Source organism: Salvia miltiorrhiza, chromosome 4 (assembly GCF_028751815.1).
Source record: "Salvia miltiorrhiza cultivar Shanhuang (shh) chromosome 4, IMPLAD_Smil_shh, whole genome shotgun sequence".
NCBI classification, from domain to species: Eukaryota; Viridiplantae; Streptophyta; class Magnoliopsida; order Lamiales; family Lamiaceae; genus Salvia; species Salvia miltiorrhiza.
The window spans coordinates 23,173,685-23,192,087 of record NC_080390.1 but is presented as its reverse complement, the minus strand read 5'-3'; the positions used below and the strand labels follow the sequence as shown (position 1 = coordinate 23,192,087).

The 18,403-nt window shown below is 38.8% G+C and overlaps 1 protein-coding gene and 1 long non-coding RNA gene across 2 annotated transcripts; both read left to right on the top strand.

Moving 5' to 3' along the window:
• Positions 1–5,050: 5,050 nt before the first annotated feature.
• Positions 5,051–7,046, top strand: LOC131019461 (copper-transporting ATPase PAA1, chloroplastic-like). Its single transcript, XM_057948013.1, has 2 exons — positions 5,051–5,470; positions 6,589–7,046. Exons 1-2 carry the CDS (start codon positions 5,384–5,386, stop codon positions 6,838–6,840), a joined length of 339 nt encoding a protein of 112 aa, XP_057803996.1. The 5' UTR covers positions 5,051–5,383; the 3' UTR covers positions 6,841–7,046.
• Positions 7,047–9,344: 2,298 nt separating this feature from the next.
• LOC131019462 (uncharacterized) lies at positions 9,345–11,260 on the top strand. Its single transcript, XR_009100262.1, has 4 exons — positions 9,345–9,811; positions 9,991–10,065; positions 10,823–10,891; positions 10,981–11,260. It is a non-coding gene; the product is annotated as an uncharacterized LOC131019462 (long non-coding RNA).
• Positions 11,261–18,403: the final 7,143 nt, after the last annotated feature.

Sequence of the window (18,403 nt, the reverse complement as noted above, 5' to 3'; positions counted from 1 at the left end):
ATTTTCATGGACGATTTTTCGGTGTTTGGTCAATCTTTTAGTGATTGTCTAGCTAAGATTGATTTAGTCCTGAAAAGGTGTATAGAAAGTGGCCTAACTTTGAGTTGGGAAAAGAGTCATTTTATGGTAACAAGTGGTATTGTCTTGGGCCATGTGGTGTCAAAGCATGGTATTGAGGTTGATAGAGCTAAGGTTGAGATAATTGAAAAATTGCCTCCTCCTGTTGATGTGAAGGGAATTAGAAGTTTCTTAGGTCACGCTGGATTTTATCGGCGTTTCATTAAAGATTTTTCTAAAATAAGTCAACCATTGTGTAAACTGCTAGCCCAAGATGTGCCTTTCCATTTTGATGATTCTTGCATGTTTGCCTTTGAATCGCTTAAGTCGAAATTGAGTTCTGCTCCTGTTGTCATTACTCCTGATTGGACTTTGCCTTTTGAAATTATGTGTGATGCATCAAATTCTGCTGTAGGAGCCGTGCTTGGTCAGCGTGTAGATAAAATGTTGCGTGTAATTTATTATGCTAGTTTAACTTTAAACAGTGCACAAATAAATTACACCACTACGGAAAAAGAGCTGCTTGCTGTGGTTTTTGCTTTAGATAAATTTCGTGCTTACATTATTGGATCTAAGGTAATTGTTCACAGTGACCATGCGGCTTTGAGATATCTACTGACTAAAACACAAGCTAAGCCGCGACTTATCCGATGGATTTTATTACTGCAAGAATTTGATGTAGAAATTAAGGATAGGAAAGGCAGTGAGAATTCTGTGGCAGATCATTTGTCAAGGTTGGAAAATAATTTGGCTGAATCTGACCACAAAATTATTTCTGAATCTTTTCCTTTTGAGCATGCATATGAATTGACTTCGGTGCCTTGGTTTGCTGATATTGTGAATTATTTGGCATGTGGAGAATTAAGACCGAATCTGACATCCCAGGAAAGGAAAAGATTTCTTGCTATGTGCAGGCATTATTACTGGGAAGACCCATATCTATTCAAGCTGGGAAAAGATGAAGTAATCAGAAGATGTGTACCGGCAGAAGAGCAGCAACGAGTTCTGAGTCTGTGCCATGAAGCTCATTGTGGAGGACATTTTGGGGGACAGAAGACAGCGCATAAAGTTCTTCAATCTGGTTTATTTTGGCCTTCTTTATTTAAAGATGCACATAATTTTTATCTGGCTTGTGATAGATGTCAGAGAGTAGGAAATCTGGGACGAAAGAATGAAATGCCTCTACACAATATTTTGGTTGCAGTTTCCTGTGGTTTGGATATGCGAGCTTTCCTTCTATTCGTCATTGGCAATACTCAGGGACGTTTTCCTTACTTTATCTTTTGCCCTGAGGACATGGCATGCTTTTTCGTGTGGGGAAGGGGTGTCTTTATTTTGATAAGTGCAATGATGTGGTTTTATGACTTTGGGCAAATGGTCCCCCTGTACTTGGCTAGATTCTTGGATGCTTGCTAATCTGTATGAATTTGAGGAAGTGAAGTGTTTTCGATGTAAATTTTGGAATGAGTGCTGATTGGCGGTTGTTCTGGTTTTTATTTTGATGCATGTCTCTTGTTTGTGAAATGACTTTGGAGTTTGGTTGCAACATTTTTGTAAGTAAGTGAAACATGATTTGTCCGGTTGATGCTAGAGGGAGTGTTGTCAGTGTGATTGCCTATTATCGTATCTTGATATGTGAAGTGGTTTGATTGATGAAATGTTTGACAGCTCTAGGTCTCTGCTCCTCTAGTTATCTATGAGCATGGGAAACCACATGAGAAGACTTTGGATTACCTCCAAAAGACTTCATCTTGACTCAACCCAAAACACCTAATGGATTGACTCGCAATCGTACGAGGTCGTCCTAGGGTGGTAAGGTGACTCAAGTCGTCTCACAAGGAAGACTTAGCAGGGCTCTAATCGTATTGCTCACAAGAAACTTAAAAGAAATCTAAACACTCTAATCGGGTAATTGGGTCTGACACTTTCTCTCCGATTAACTAATGCGTAATTAAAATAAAGCATATAAAGTTAACTAGGCAAAAGATAGGAAGCCAATAAGAACGCAAGAAGGAAAACAAAGCTAAGGTTCTAAACTAGCAATCTAGAAAGCAATCATCAATTCAACACCATAAACAACGATTATCTAGGCGAATTAACATATTAACATTTAATCAAATGAATGTTAAGCAAACACACACAATCCAAGAGAATTCCGCAAGCAACTCAACGACGAACTAACTAGAACATGGTATTTGAACATTAACGAAATCAACAAGAGTTTCCAACTCCAACACTAAACCAAACGATCATAAACTTGTAAACATCAAAGATTAATAACTACCTAGGCAAGAAACTAAATCAAGCATAAGATTCGAATGCAAAGAAAATCTTAATCTCCATAAAAAGAAATCTCTAAACTTTCACCAACAAGAAGGGAAAAACGTAAGCAATAGCAACGAACTACGAATCACGTAGATTATCTAAACTCAACAACAATCATCTCTAATCCTTACATCCATCAAAAGTATAAAACAAGGATTCAATTAACCAAAGAATTCATATAATCAAGATTATCTAAACTCAACAATAATAATCTCCAATCATCACATTCATCAAAGACAAGAAACAAAAACTCAAATAACCAAGGGATTCATAAACAAAGAGAATCAAAGGGAGTTCTTACAAAACATAGCAATCCAAGGAAAACCAATCCGATGAAGTGTTAATTGACATCCAAAGCAATCCAATGAATCCACAATCGAAAGTAATTGATTTGAAACTCTAAAAACCCAAGGAAAAATGTGGAAATCGCCTATGGAGGCTGCTGGAGACGAGAATGATAAAGTGAAACTCTAGAGATGGGTTTTAAACTAAAAAATTCGTAACTGCCAGATCACGCAGTAGGCGGCCGCCTAGAAGTAGGCGGTGGCCTAGAAGTAGGCGGTGGCCGCAAGAGTAGGCGGTGGCCTAGAGAAGTAGGCGGCCGCCTACTACCCCTTTCGTGAATCCAAAGTAGGCGAGCGGCGAGGCTAGGCGGGCGCCGTGCGCGCGGCGTTTTTGTTTTGGTCCGTTCTCCCTCGTTTCAAGTCGGATTTTAGATCCGTTTTCGCCTACGAACTCGTATCGAGACGAACTTTGATTCTTCATCAGACCATTCAACTAAATTCTGACTTTAATTTTGTTCACATATCAATCAATGTGAGCACAATATCCTGAGACAACAAAATTAGCACAAAAGCTCAAATCATTCAACTCTTAAGTGAAAGAGACCAAAATAAAAGTCAATATAACACGTAAACACCCAGCGATTTATCACAAAATAGGGCTAAACACATCTCATGAAGTATGGCCTAACTGTTGTGTGAAGTGTTCGAATTTAGAATGTTTTGACAGCTCTGAGTCTCTGCTCCTCTAGTTATCTATGAGCATGGGAAACCACGTGAGAAGACTTTGGATTACCTCCAAAAGGTTTTATCTCATGAAAGTTGGCTTAACCGTCGAAAATTAGTATGAACTTGAAAGATATTGATTATAAAGGCATCACATTAGGGAATTCACCTCTAGCGGAGAATTGGGTCTGATTGAATTACTTGCATTACAGTTGTGTTGCTTCTTAAACTTTAAGGTACTTTCATCATCGGGAGACATGTGTTGACTGGAAATTTTGAACTGGCTGTTGGAATGTTTGGTTGGAAATGAGCATCGTTGATATCTTCCTTTGTTAAATTCCTATGGATTTTGCTTGAGGACAAGCAAAAGACTAAGTGTGGGGGGGTTGATTTGTGCCTATTTGTTCATATTGTGGGGGAGTTGTGAGTGCATTTTGGTCTTATATCTTATGAGTATTGGTGTTTTGAATGACATTTACCTATTCTTTGTAGGAATTTGTGGAAATAAAGGTAATGTCTATATTTAGTATTTTCTGGGAGCAAAAGAAGGCGGAGTACGTGTGGCGCATGCGCCCGTGTACTCACGCTTACATCCGAGTCCGAGTCTTATTCCAGATTGCCGATGCCTTGGAGAGCTCGCCGTGTAGATCGCCGATCTCTCAATACTGCTAGGTCGAGGCCTTCATCTCCTCGCCATCTTCACTCCGCGCCGAGCTGCAGCCCCCCTCGCCGATCCAGCCTCCCATCGCCGAGCTTCAGCACCCCCATCGGCGAGCACTCCATTCCATCGCCGAGCCGTGCGCTCGAGCGTCATCTACTCCATCGACGAGTTCAGCCTCCCATCGCCGAGCTTCAGCACCTTCCATCGCCGATTCAGCAGCAATCCACACAGCAACTCGCCGAGGACCTGTACTGAGCTCGGCGAGGCCTTCATCTCCTCGCCACCTTCCATCGCCGATTCAGCAGCAATCCACACAGCAACTCGCCGAGCTCCACCTTCCAATCGCCGATCTGCTCCTGCATATAGTCGAGGACCTGAATAACTCAAACTAGGTTTATGCTCCAATAAGATTATGCCACGTGCTTAAGTTCTGGAATTAAAAGAAAAAAAAGGAGAAAGAGCGTGTTTTTATTTTGGAGTATAAAAGGGGGGGCGAGACTCTCAGTGTTAAGGAGATCATACTTCCGCCCACATTCTGGCACCAAACGTTTTTAGGGTTTCGAGTTTTGTCCTGGTAGCTTTTTGTTTTTCAGTGAGATTTTTATTGAGATTTTTTAGCTTTCAGTAATTCAATTCCATAGAGGTTGTAAGCAGTGACGCGTGGATCTATTCTCGTGACATTCATTGGTACTCGCATTTTCCTTTTAATTTTAATCTGTTGAATTCAGTTTCGTTTATGTTATGTTTTATGATTTACAATTCCATTTCTGTAATCTAGATTAGAGTATTAATTTTCATTATTTTATTTCGTTTCCATAATTGCTTTCCTTTTCTACGTTATCTTTTATCGGCCTTTAATTTCCATCTAGAATTTAATAGTTTAATTTGGCATCGGCACTTGAGCTTTGCTGGTTTCTGCATTTGTTATGTTTCTGAAGTAGATTAGGTTGAGTTCTTTACTAAGCTTGAGGGTGCATAATATATCCCATTAAAGATTCTTTTTTTTTTTTTTTAATAACAAGAAAATTTATTTTTACACATGTAGCTGTCAGTTATGGGCCCCATAGCATGTATAATCCAAAAATGCTTTACTTTCTATCTTCTGCAAAGACTTCTATGACATGTGAGAGCAAGATATTCTGGGCCTATGTACATATATCTGGACTTGGGATTGGTGATTTACGTCTTTTAAATGAGGACAACAAGTTCACATGCTATCAGTTAAGTTACCAAGTCGTGAACCCCAAATTAAAAAGCTCCTGTGATGATCCCAAGTGGGTTTCATGAATTCAGATAACGTGCAGCTTTGTGTGTCTGCTTGATATGGTTTTCCATGCAGTTGCTTGATGCACTGGAGCTAAGTAGACTTACCATGAAGACTGTGAAGCAAAATCTTTGGTGGGCCTTCGCATACAACATTGTGAGTTTTTTGCAATTCTGCAATTTATTTTCTTCATAGCACAGTTTCTAATATTTATACTTTCTTGAGTTATAGATCCCTGGTAAAACAAATCTTGTGTAACAAAAAGGGAACGGAGTTATGTCTAGGACTTAGGAATATTTATAGAAGGATGTGGGTTAAAAAAGCATAAACTACTGTCATATCACATGGGTGAAAAGATCACATAAGACTGATTATGGACTTTTGAGCATCAAGGGTCCATGGCTAAAGTTTACTAGGCACTTGATTCAGCTCAGCATAGGTGACCTGTGGCTTGTCCTAACTATCAAATCTTGGCCTGAGAACCTGCGTCAAATGGGTACTTCCTACTACCCAAGATAATGCAACATTATCTGCTCCTCTGGACTGGACATGCACTAATTGGTGTCTGTTGAGCTTGTATGAGGATGTTATGAATTTTACCTACGCAGCTCCAAGATTGTGTCTCTTAGGACCTAGCAAAATGATTACATGTAAATGGTGGATAGAAGCAACTGATACTTTGAAAATGTTAATTTCCCATGCAAATTTAATGGTGCTTGCATCATGTCCCATATTGTATTACATCAAATTGGTTCTCCACCCCTGTGGAATTTATGCTCTCGATGCCATTTGAGTACTGTCAACCCATAGTTTATATTAACCTCGTAAAATGGCAATATAAAGTTTGATGCTTGTTGGACGATATTAGATTGTAACAAACTTATACTGCTCTTTATGTTGCCAGTTAATAACATTATTCATGATACACAATGTTTCTTGCCACCATTTCAGTGAGAAGACTGATGCATTTGATGCTGTTCTGCTTCTTTGATTGTTCTTTCGAGTTTCAGACCGTTGTTGGTTTCTTTATTATTCCCTCCGTCCCACCTCACTTGGCCTAGTTCTTTTCAATACGGTTATTTAGGAGTAAGATTGTAGTGTAAAGGTGTGTGGGCTGATATTTAATGTAGTGTAAATTTGTACCCATAAAGGAATACAGGCCAAGTGGACGGAGGGAGTATTATTTATCCGAAGTAGCCACTGCATTCTCTTGTCTTCTGCAATTCCTAGGTATATTTGCCATTTGGTGAGTAACATGCTGTTCGTTTCTACAGGTAGGAATCCCCGTAGCAGCTGGAACGTTGTTGCCTGTGACTGGAACCATGCTATCACCTTCAATTGCTGGTGCACTTATGGGGTTGAGTTCCATTGGTGTGATGTCGAACTCATTACTTCTCAGATTGAGGTTTAAATCGATAGAGAGAGATATACACAAAACATCTATGCACGTCAAGGCCCCTTCGAATGCTGAAAATACAGGGAATAAAAATGCAAGATTGCAACCCCAATATCCAGCTGCTAGATGAGGTTGAAGCGGTGAATCGTTTGTACATTCACTAATTAGAACACAGATAGCATGGTGTGGGAAGTCAAGTGACTGAATGTTGAATCCTGAATCTTGCTACAGCTCTATAAAACCCCAAATGATTTTGATTCTTCTTTCGGTTGTAAAAGATTAATCGTTTCGGAATGTAATACAAATATTTCATGCTTAGAAATTGAGATTTTCACATGTATGAAGCCCCAATAGAAATATAGAACTTCCTTCATTTGTGTAATAATGGGTAATTGCGGATAAGGTGGTCTTGTGTGCAATATGTTGTACTAGTGGTGTTCACGGCCAAAATCATCGGTTCCAAATCTGAACCGGCAATTCACAGTTCACCAGGAAGGTGAACTGTAACCGGCCCATGAAGAATTCTGGAAGGGCTGGTTCTAGGCCTTGAATCTGCGGTTTCAGATCGGGTCGGAAATCGGCGGTTCAAGGTCCGAACCGACAGTGTTTTTTTTTTTTTTAATGTTTTGTGTATGAAATTGCATTATGAAATACATTACATGTAATGAATTATTTATTAGTGAATATAATCAAGACGAAATACAATAAACTATAGTATAAATGAAATAAAATTATAACACATTTACGATTTACCACCAAAATATAAGAAAATTTGTATTTTTATTGAATTCAATGTTTAAAAAGATTATAATTTACATGTACAAATGAATTATGATTTTCAAAATTGAAACTACAAAATTTAATAAGTAAACTAAACTTACTACACTAAAGTTTCTAATTCCTTGTTTGATTATGTGGTTCCTTTTGACGGAAAGGAATAGCTGTAAGCTTAGGGCTATTCTTTTTCGTGCTTCTCATGTGATTTGACAGGTTACTCATTATCTACGTTTTCTTGTTGCGGCTGGGACAGTCATCGGTATTCATTGACGTGAGGTTGACTTCATGCCACCAGGTCCTCACGTGAGGAGGATCCTTCGCTCCATTATGGTGTGCGAGCTCCCCCCTGTGTCTCCATAGGTGAAGCTGAACACTAATGGTTCTTTTGACTCTCAGACACAACATGGTGCCGGTGGAGGAGTGGTTCGTGATGATTGACAGTGGCTCCGGGTGATACTCGCTCGAGTGGGGGCCAAGCTCGCACAATCTTATGGTGAGGCGATGGGGCGACAATGATATGGAGGAGCGGCAAGATCAAGTGGGAAGAGGTGGTGCATGAAGGAGAATAGGTACAACTTTGAGCCCTAGGTTTTTGCTTTTATATGCCGCGTTGGGTCAAAGCGAGTCGGGGGGTTGCGGGTGACCCTGTTGCATGGTGCAACATGTTGAACACAAGTTTTTGTGATTGCGAATGTAAAATGTAATTCTCTTTACTTGATGGCTCATATGGTACAAGTGATTATGGTGTATAATATATTTATGACACCTTAATATCTTATTTGCTAAGAAGTAATATGAAACACATGATCATTTATATAAAATAAAAGCCCGAAAATATTATACTAATTTGAGGGATTATGTATACCACATACAGAGGTGGTATGTGTAGTACATTTCATAATTATAACTATTATATTACCTTTATATAATCTTAATTCATCATACCAAACAACATATTACATTATACAGATATTTTAATGCATTCTACCAAACATGATATTAATATGACATATAGTAAAAGACATGACAGTCAAACATATCACATCTTATCTCATACCGCGTACCAAACGAGCCATTAATATTACTACTAGCCCCCTGAGGTATATCGAGAGAAATAAATGTCTCTCTGAATTTTGATTTTGAATAATTACAAATTTTATGTTTTTAATTTTTGGCATGTATGATGATAGACTCGAACTTGAAATCTTTTGCCTTATGTATTAATCACTCTATCATTAGGCCAACACTACACACCGAAATAACTTTTAATGAAGTACCACCTTGTATTAGCAAATACTCGATGTATAACATGTGTGTGTACTAGCCCAAATGTTTCCAATTTGAATTCATCATAACATAACTTTTAAAATTTTATGTCTCTTCAATGAAATATATATGGAAGGGCTACCGTGAGAGCACCTGTTAAAATAAGAAATAAGAACTATGAAAAATGTATGAATTTTATGTAGAACACGTATGAATTTGCTTATAAAGGTATGAATTGCAAAAAATAAATTTGTGCTATCTTTGGGATTAGAACTCATGACCATGAATTCATCCAACAGGATGATGAATCAATCGTAGATCTTGATGATCTAAGGGCTGAAAATGATTCTTATTTTATATCTTAAGAAGTGTACTTATTTTTAGCTCTCCCATATATATATATATATATATATATATATAGGGTGGGCTTCAATTGAGAAAGACCCCCTATAGTTAGAATAAAGAAAACATATTGTCCGTTGATCAAGTGGCAGCGAACGGCTGAGATCTATGATGCTGTTCGAATTTTTTAATTAACACAAATTCTTTATAATTATTTTTCGGGTCCTGAGGGCTAATTCAGTCCAAAATCTTCGATCAAAATCTTATGGATTGAATGTATCCCGGATTGCACTCACTTCCCCTAATCAATTTGGATTCTAAATGAGTAAAATGTGGATATATTTTACCTGTTTCTCGTCACTGTCCCAACATTTCGTCGAACCGATCATACTTTTGAAGAACGACGGCGAGGGAAGGTTTTGGCGAAGCCCCAAGTTATTGATTCAAGGAACAGACAGATCTAAATATTGAAGGTGATCGTTCTAATTTCGTTGATATAGTTTAATTCATCTTTATAGTTTTGACTTATCAATTTTTGCCATCGATTTTTGGCATTGATTCAAGAGATTAATAAATTTTTATACATTCAAATGGATTTTGAAGGAATGGATTTATTTGTTTTGGAGATATTTTTCATCTGTTCGCTTGTTTCATCAGCCGCCGAACGTGTTTGTCGTGAGTAATCTTGTTCCACATACTCAAGGAATTTTTTTAAGGTACAATTTTGACAGATTTAATTTTATTTGGGATGTTCTTCGTTTGTGAAACTATGGATAAATACTTGTTCAAATTATTGGTTATTTTTTAAAGGTACATATGCGTTGAACCTAAGTCACTATCCATGTGAACATTGTGTTCATTAAACACATCAACTGTTTGATGAATTGTTTTGTAGGTAAAATGTTATCTATGGCTGTGAAAGATAGTATTGATTCAGCATTTGTGGGTGGTAAAAAGGTTCTCAAGTGAGGTATAGTATACTAAATTTCATTAGAATCAAGTATTTGCTTTTTATGACAATTCAAATTGAAAAGATTTTACACCTTAAAATTCCAAGGGGCACAAATCATTCATTATTGTTATATTTATTTTACTGTGTTGGTAGTAAATTAGTGTGTGTGGTTTTAACAATAGGATCCTGACTTCATGATATTTTCTAGTGTCATGTAAGTAATAAATTATGGCGTGTGGTTTTATATTTTTACGCGTAACCAATGTGCGATTATGTGAGTTTAAAATAAAAAGATGGTATTATTAAATTTGTTCAACGAAAATATTAATTTTCCATGTAGGTCACTTTCATTTCTTCCGGATGAATTATGTGCTCGGTAAATGCTCATGTATGTGTCCAATTTTACAAATAAAAATGAGATATGAAATGAATGTTTCCTCATTTTATCCATGACAGTTGTGGAAAGTGTTTTTTTTTTTAAGATTCAACGTATACGCACTGAATGATAAATATATAATGTGTTATGTTACATGAAATTATTATTGATATTGCTGCAACGCATGGAATGGATTCAAATGAAATTGTGGATGATGAAGCTAATTCGGTTGGTGCTCCTTATGGCATCCAGCCAGTGAATACACCCTTACATAACAAAGTTCAGTAAAGTTGGTCAATATATTCATAGATGTTGTGCTACTCCCACACCGTGTTGTGCGTGTTCATCAAATAATTTATAAAGTTCAACACATGTTAACTTCATGTTCAACATGTGCAGCCAAATGATGAACATGGAGGGCTGGATGTTGGTGTGCAGCAAGAGGGAACAGATAGTGAATTCAACACGGTTTATGGTTTGCGAATAATATTATGTTAATGTATATAGATAATTGTTTGATATACACCAAATTAAATTTTAATCATTGATACATGTAGGAGGAAAATGAAGCGCCGAATATGGCTGATGCGGGTATTGATGATGTGATGGATTCTGATGTGAGAGCAACAATCAGCTAAAAGAGGAAAAAGAAGGTAATCAAGTCGGTGAGAGGTTGCAAAGCAGGCATCCTTGCATTGGAGCGAAGTTTGCGTGAACAAGAATTTGAATGTCAATATGTTGTTGATTGGATAATAAATGTTTTTTGTCTGGTTCGTTGTTGCGTGAACAACAAATTGAATATCAACATTCAATGGTATCGATTCTTTAGAGCTTTTATCTGGCTCATTGTTGCGTATTATGAATGAAGAGGATATGACTTGTTTTTTATAATTTTCGTGAACGTTGCCTCATTTATAATGAACATGAGAAAAACATTTCATATGACTTAGAATGGTTTCATTTAATGTGTGGGTTAGGGTTGTCTATATAACTTATGTTTAATTTTTGGTAAAAGATGAGAGGTGTAATGTACAAATTTTAAGATTGGTATGAAGGGGTTTGTTCATCATGATTATTGTTAATTTAAAGGATGTTCTAGCTGCGAATGATACATCACAAAAAATAATGTCAAATGCAAATATTGAACGTACGGTGTAAATTAGACGAACTTGGTGGTTTTCCGACAATATTGAATGGGCATGCTAGCTCTATTTTGAAAATGCGTGTGCAATCCAACACTAGAAAAAAACTGGAAAGTCATGAATACTAGATAAAAGAAAACCAACAGAAGAATTGTCAAAAAGTCAAAACAAAATGAGTATTGAGGTAAGAAAATAATGCTCCAGTGATGTGCTTACATAATGGGAAACAAATGATTGTCTAAATGTCAAAGCATTAAAAATACTGATAAATACCCCGCCACAATTTCTATAATCATGGTGACCCTTGGTATTCATAAATATAAAATGTGTAGTTCAACAGAATATTCTGAGAAAGTATGATAGAAATAAAAACTAATTTTAATTATTTAACTAAATTGTAATTTTGAGGTAATGTATACAAGTTCATGCATGTATAATACGAAGTTCAACAGAAAATCTAACCAAGTATGATATAAATAAAAATAACATTTGAGTTTTTATAAACTCATGTTCACAGGATTGAACTTGGATGTTCATGAAGAAATTCATGAAGGTTCGTAAGAAAATCAAATGAATTATAACGGCTGACATTATTAACTTGTTCACAATATAACAATATTTATTAACTATACTTGTAAAGAACATACATGACAATTCCATTGAAACTTGACGATAGGAATTATATTGCTGGATGTGATATGAAAGTTGTAGATTTAAGGAACTGTTGTTATATGCATTGCATAAAGCTGACCATTCTAAGATATGTGAGTTTGGGAATCATTGTATTAATGGTGTTGCGAACATATTCCATAATTTGCAGAACGTTGGAAATGAATAAGATAATCATGAGTTATAAAAACTTACATTTCTTTTGTATCCTACATGTTTACAAACATGGTATCTGCATTATTTAATTAATTATGTGTAATACAAATTGAATTAAGTAATATATGTCACTGTATTACTCGTCGAACTTTAAATTAATAAGCCATGAACTTATACTAGAAGTCATTTGAACTTGTAGTGAACTTGTAAGTAATACAAGCCCAAATCATTTATTCATGAGATAAAAAATATAATATTAATGTGTTCCTTAATATTTAATAACAGAACTATAGAAATTTCAAAACCTGAAAAATAATCATCAGACTGTCCATCACGTTCATGTGTAAAATGAAGTGTAACGTAACGTAAGAGTAGGAAAGAAGGTATTAGAACAAAACTTTCTATAACAACACATATATTGAAAAGCTTAAATCGTGGGATTTCCGTTTAATGAATGTGATAAAAGGACTATCATAACCTTAATTCTATAATAATCGTCCGTTATCAAAATAAATACTCACAGTTTGATGAATTAGATCTAATGGTGGATATGCATTCTCAATTCTAACAATATATGGCATTCTCAATTGAACCTTCACCTATATATATATATATATATATATATATATGAGTGGGCTTAAATAAAAATATTTTTTAAAGTATAAAATAGGAACCATTTTCAGCCCTTAGATCATCAAGATCTATGGTTGATTCATCATCATGTTGAATGAATTCATGGTCCTGAATTCTAATCCCAAAGGTAGCAATTTTTTTTTCTCCGTAATTCAGACATTTACACAGATAATTCATAGGTGTTCTACATAGAATTCATACATTTTAATTAGTTTATATTTATACGTTAAGAAGTGTTTATACCGTAGCCTTCCCCTATATATATGGGCTAGAATAAAAACACTCTTAAGTGTATAAAATACCTTATTTTTGCCAAACATATAAATGTATCATCTTCGTTGGGACGACCCAAAAATGAATATGTGACACGCACCCGTCGTGCGGTACGATCAAAATACATGTATATGCCCCAGACGGACAGTACACGCTCCTATTGCTCGCAACCAAAGAACAGTCTTAGCAGCAAGAACAGTCGATCCCACGGAGAGTGATGAACCACTTTACTCTTCGGGTGCACAAATTGAGTTGTCACGGTCTCAACCTGTTTATCTGCACAAGTAAACTTAAACAAAGATCAAATATAACAAGGGAGTAAGGCTTTCGGTTAGGTCATAACTGTTGTCGATATTTGTATTGGTCATAGGCATACTGAAGATCCGTCCATGCTCCGTATAACCTCAAGGCGTGGCCCAAAGACATTGGGGCGTTTCAAAAGATTATACTTCACACTTGGGATGGTTGAGTCCATTGTAATCACTTGGTCCGAAGATCACGGTTTTTCCCCGGTCACAAGGCTGTGCTTCACTTCTCCGTAGATAGTAGTCATATCCGTTATCAACCAAGTATGACCCTCATCAACCTTCTCTCCCAAGGTCCCCGGAATTGCACCCTGAGCACATATGACTCTCAGGATTGTAATTTTCGATACCAAATCGACCGATCATAGTCATACGTACGATGCAATAAGCACCTTCCTTGTTTGATAACCATGGCTTTATGCCTCGTCACAGTTGATGGGTAGTCACTAGGGAAGCCCAAGATCGAGGGAGGACAGTGTATCCCATCAATTATTTTCTCGCCGGATGGATCTACAACACCTTGGGATGGTATTGCTCAGCTACTCGGTCAGCACCTTACTGGTTGTCACGCCCAGGGCATCTGATCTTTGCTTGATATGGACAGGATAGTACCGAGCGGAGTTCTTCGTTAGGTCCTTACTGGCCATAGTTCTGCCCAGATCCCGGAACTACTAGACTCAACCTATAGCACAAATGCCGCACAATAGTTTTACATATCGACAATAATTATTTCCACCCGTAAGCTTACCAAGGGAACTACTCACACATATTGGAAAACGTAAATGCGAAATAGAATGAACACATGAATGAAAGGGAATTCGAAATACTTAATATAAAAATACCTAAGGCAACAACCTTGGCTTTGTTCGTCACAATGGAATTGAAATACGAAAAGCAAATAAAGTGTTTGGTGCGAAAAATGTAAAAGAACTGAAAATAAATTGTTTTCTCGGTGAACTAACTAAAATCTAAGTCTAAGAGAGCACTAAAAACTAATGTGTAAGTGTAAAATTTCATAGGTCTCTCAATGTGTTCTCTGAAAATCTCCCCTCTGCCAGCCACACATGCTGAAGTTTATATAACAGTTCGGTAGCAGTCAAACCCTAGCCGGCAGACCAAATCTAGCAGATTATTTCCTTCCATAATTAGCTTGATCCTTGATTTGATTTGATTGATAATGGATCTTCAGCGGATTTGGGGTTAATTCCACATTATTCCATACCCTTCCATTGCTAGAATTCGCCAGAATTTTTCGGGAAATCTCCTCCACACGTCTTTCCATATATAGCTCCAGCTGCTGACTGCGACTGGCTATCATGGCGTTACCAGCTTCTTCTTTCGGTTGGCCTCATACCAGGTGGTACACTTTGGAGGTTCCTGCGCCTTGAATGGTTCTGAGGGGTACTTCGCCGAGCTCTCTTCCTGGTTCATATATAGCCCATCTGTGCTGACTGCAACTGGCTGTCATGGCCTTACAAATTGCTTCCTTCAGTTAGCCTCACCCCAGGTGGTACACTTCGGAGGTTCCCGCGCCTCGAATGGTTCTAAGGGGTACTTCGCCGAGCTCTCTTCCTAGTAAGTTTCACTTTTGGAAGCTTGGGGAGTTTTGTTCCGGTAATGCCCATTCTGACTATATTTCATGCATATGCCCTTTTCCGAGCTTCCTCTTCCTGAATACCTATTTTCTCCCCTAGACGACTCAAACAAACACAAAGAAGAGAAAAAATTAGGGCCAAATGGCCCAAAAGTCAAAGACGCATCAATATGTAGCATCTTGGGTGATGCGTCTTCGACTTTTGGGCCATTTGGCCTTCTTTTTTCCTTTATTTGTGTCAGTTCAGGTCTGTCCAGGGGGAAAACAAAGTTGTGGAGGAAGGAAGATCAGTAGAGCGGAAACGGAAAAAATGCGATCAGAATGGGCATTACCGAGCCCAGATTGCCAAACCATGTTTACCAGCATGGAGCTTCGGCCAACAAGTACCTCTCCAATTCAACTTGGAGCATGGGAACCTGGAGTAACCACCTGGTATGAGCCATACCGATAAGAGCAGTCAGTCTGATCGTTACCAGAGGAAGCAGACAGCCAGAGCCATAAAAGGAAGGTCAATCTTGGAAATCTCGAAGCAAGTGGAAGAAAGAAGAAGAGACTAGAAGGACCGAAGGGATGGGAAAGGTTGACTAAGTTTGCAGCTGGACGCCATCTTCAATCAGGATCAATCAAAGATCAAGCTAATTAAGGAAAGAAGATCCCGACGAAGATTTGGAACCGGCGCAGCTAGGGTTAGGTCTCTACCATCCGGCAGTATAAAAGAAGAACAGCGTGCAGCATGCACAACTCTTGGCACCCCGAACATTTTACTTTTCCTCAGTTATTGCTTTTATTCGCCGCGTGTGGCATTCAAAAAAAACACTTTACATTTCCGTACTTTAATTCCGTCGTGTTGTTACTTTTGGACAAGTTCGAAGGCTTGAAGCCTAGGTATTATTTTATCTATTTCAGTATTTCATTTCGCTCCATCATGAGTTTAATTCTTTTTGCATCTATGAATTTTATTATGTGTGAGTAATCCTTTAGGTGAGGTTTTAGGGGTGGAAATAATTGTTGTTAACATGTAAACATTCGTGAGGCACTTGCTCTTTCGGTTGAATTTCGTGGTTCCGGAAGGATCTGTTCGACATCATGGGCAGTAGAGGCCTAACGGGAGACCCTCGTTCGGTAAAACGCTGTCCGTGTCAAGCAAAGGCCAGGGTGTACCGAGGAATAACAACCGGTATACCAGAGACCGAGTAGCTGAGCAACGTCAACAAAAGGCGTTGTAGATCCGAAAGGTGGGGAAAGGATTGATGGGATACACTGTCCTTCCTCAATCTTGGGCTTCTCTAGAAAATATCCATCAACTGTGACGAGGCATAAAGCCATGGTTATCAAACGAGGAAAGCAATCTCGGCGCCGTAGCATGTCTATGACTGGTCGGTCGACAAGGCCGGAAATAGTTGAGTCCAGGAGGCATGTGTCACTCTAGTGCGGAGTTGGGGACCTCGGGAGAGAAGGTTGATGAGGGTCATACTTGGTGAGTAACGGGTATGACTACTATCTAAGGAGGAGTGAAGCACTGCCTTGTGACCGGGGATTGAGTGACCTTCGGACCAAGTGACCACAATGAGATCAACCATCCTATATGTGAAGTGTAAACCCTTGAAACGCCCCGATGTCTTTGGGCCACGCCTTGGGTTTGCATGGATCATAAACGGATCATCAGTGTGCCTATGACCGAAACGAATGTTAACAACAGTTATGACCTAACCGAATAACCTCACCCCTTTGTTATTATTGATCTTGTCTATTTCTTGTGCAGCATATACAGATTGAGAATTGTGACACCTCAGTTTGTCGTAGGAGAACAAAGTGGTTCCTCACTCCCTGTGGGATTCGACCCTACACTTACCACTAAGACTGAGTTCTTGTTGTGAGCAGTAGGAGCGTGTATTGTCTGTACTGGGCATACACAGGTATTTTGTCCGCACCGCACGACGGGTGCGTGTCAAAATTGGCGCCGTTGCCGGGGAGTGACGCGCAGCAATTTTGTTCTCTCCTCATTCCATTTTCCGCTACTGGTGTATGCGTGGAACTCGTAGAGCTGTAAGAGCATTGGTGTTTGACCCTGATATTGATCGCACCGAGAGACGACTACGCGCAGGAGCACGGATAGCGAGACGCGAAGCTATGGCAGAAGACGCAGAGCATGCAGAAGCCGTACCGGAGCAGACCCTCAGACAGTTGGCATATCCAACTAACCTCAACTTGAGGCCGAACGGAATCACTTTACCCGCCAATCCGTTCGCACCTCGTCGGTATGACATGAAGCCATCATTGCTTCAGATCTTACCAAAGTTCAATGGATATCAAGGAGATGATCCTCATACTCATCTCCAAGATTTTGAGATGACAATCATGCACCAATCAAATGACGAGCAGCAAGAGTATGTCAAGTTAATACTTTTCCCTTTTACCTTGGTGGACAATGCAAGAAGATGGCTGTATGACCTACCAGAGGGGAGTGTCACTACATGGGCACAACTGCAACAGGCTTTCTTGGAAGAATTCTTCCCAGCAGCACGAGTGGAGCGGATGCGATGGGATATCCGCAGCATCAGGCAAGATGGGCTAGAATCCTTCTACGAATACTGGACGAGATTCAAGAGAATGTTAAGCAATTGCCCCCATCACCAGATCTCTCCAAAAGATCAGGTGGAGAGTTTTGTAAAGGGCATGCGGAGGAATGATCGCAGTCTGGTACTAGCAGCTTGTAATGGGTCATTGATGAGCAAAACCCCGTTGGAAGTCTTCCAACTGTTGGGCACCATGGCAGAGGAATCGCGTGATGAAGGGCATGAAAGGAATCTGGAGAAGCCAAGGAAAGCTGAAGAGAAAGGGGAGATGTCTAATTTGGAGAAAACAATGGAGAAGAGCATGAATGAACTCAAGGAACTTCTGTCGGGTTTGACTATACCGAAGAAGATCCGCCAGTGTGGCCTTTGCGATGCCACTGGACACCAATCTGAAAATTGTCCAAATTTTGGGGAAGATATTGTTGATGTCAATGCCATCGGAGGACATGATGGGAATCCACGAAAGTACGATCCTTATGCAAATACTTACAATCCTGGGTGGAGGGATCACCCCAACTTTCGGTGGAAGCAAGATGGTCAGCCCCAGCAGCAGAACAATATGGGCGTACCAATGCAACGTCCTCAATATAATCAGAACCAGCATCAACAACAGTACCAGCTAGGACCACCTC

What these genes read in the sequence shown, in the direction of transcription:
- LOC131019461 (XM_057948013.1), top strand. Translation starts at nt 5,384, where the DNA reads ATGCAGTTGCTTGATGCACTGGAGCTAAGTAGACTTACCATGAAGACT. An exon ending in GGGCCTTCGCATACAACATT is followed by an intron (nt 5,471 to 6,588) that starts GTGAGTTTTTTG and finishes TCGTTTCTACAG; the next exon opens with GTAGGAATCCCCGTAGCAGC.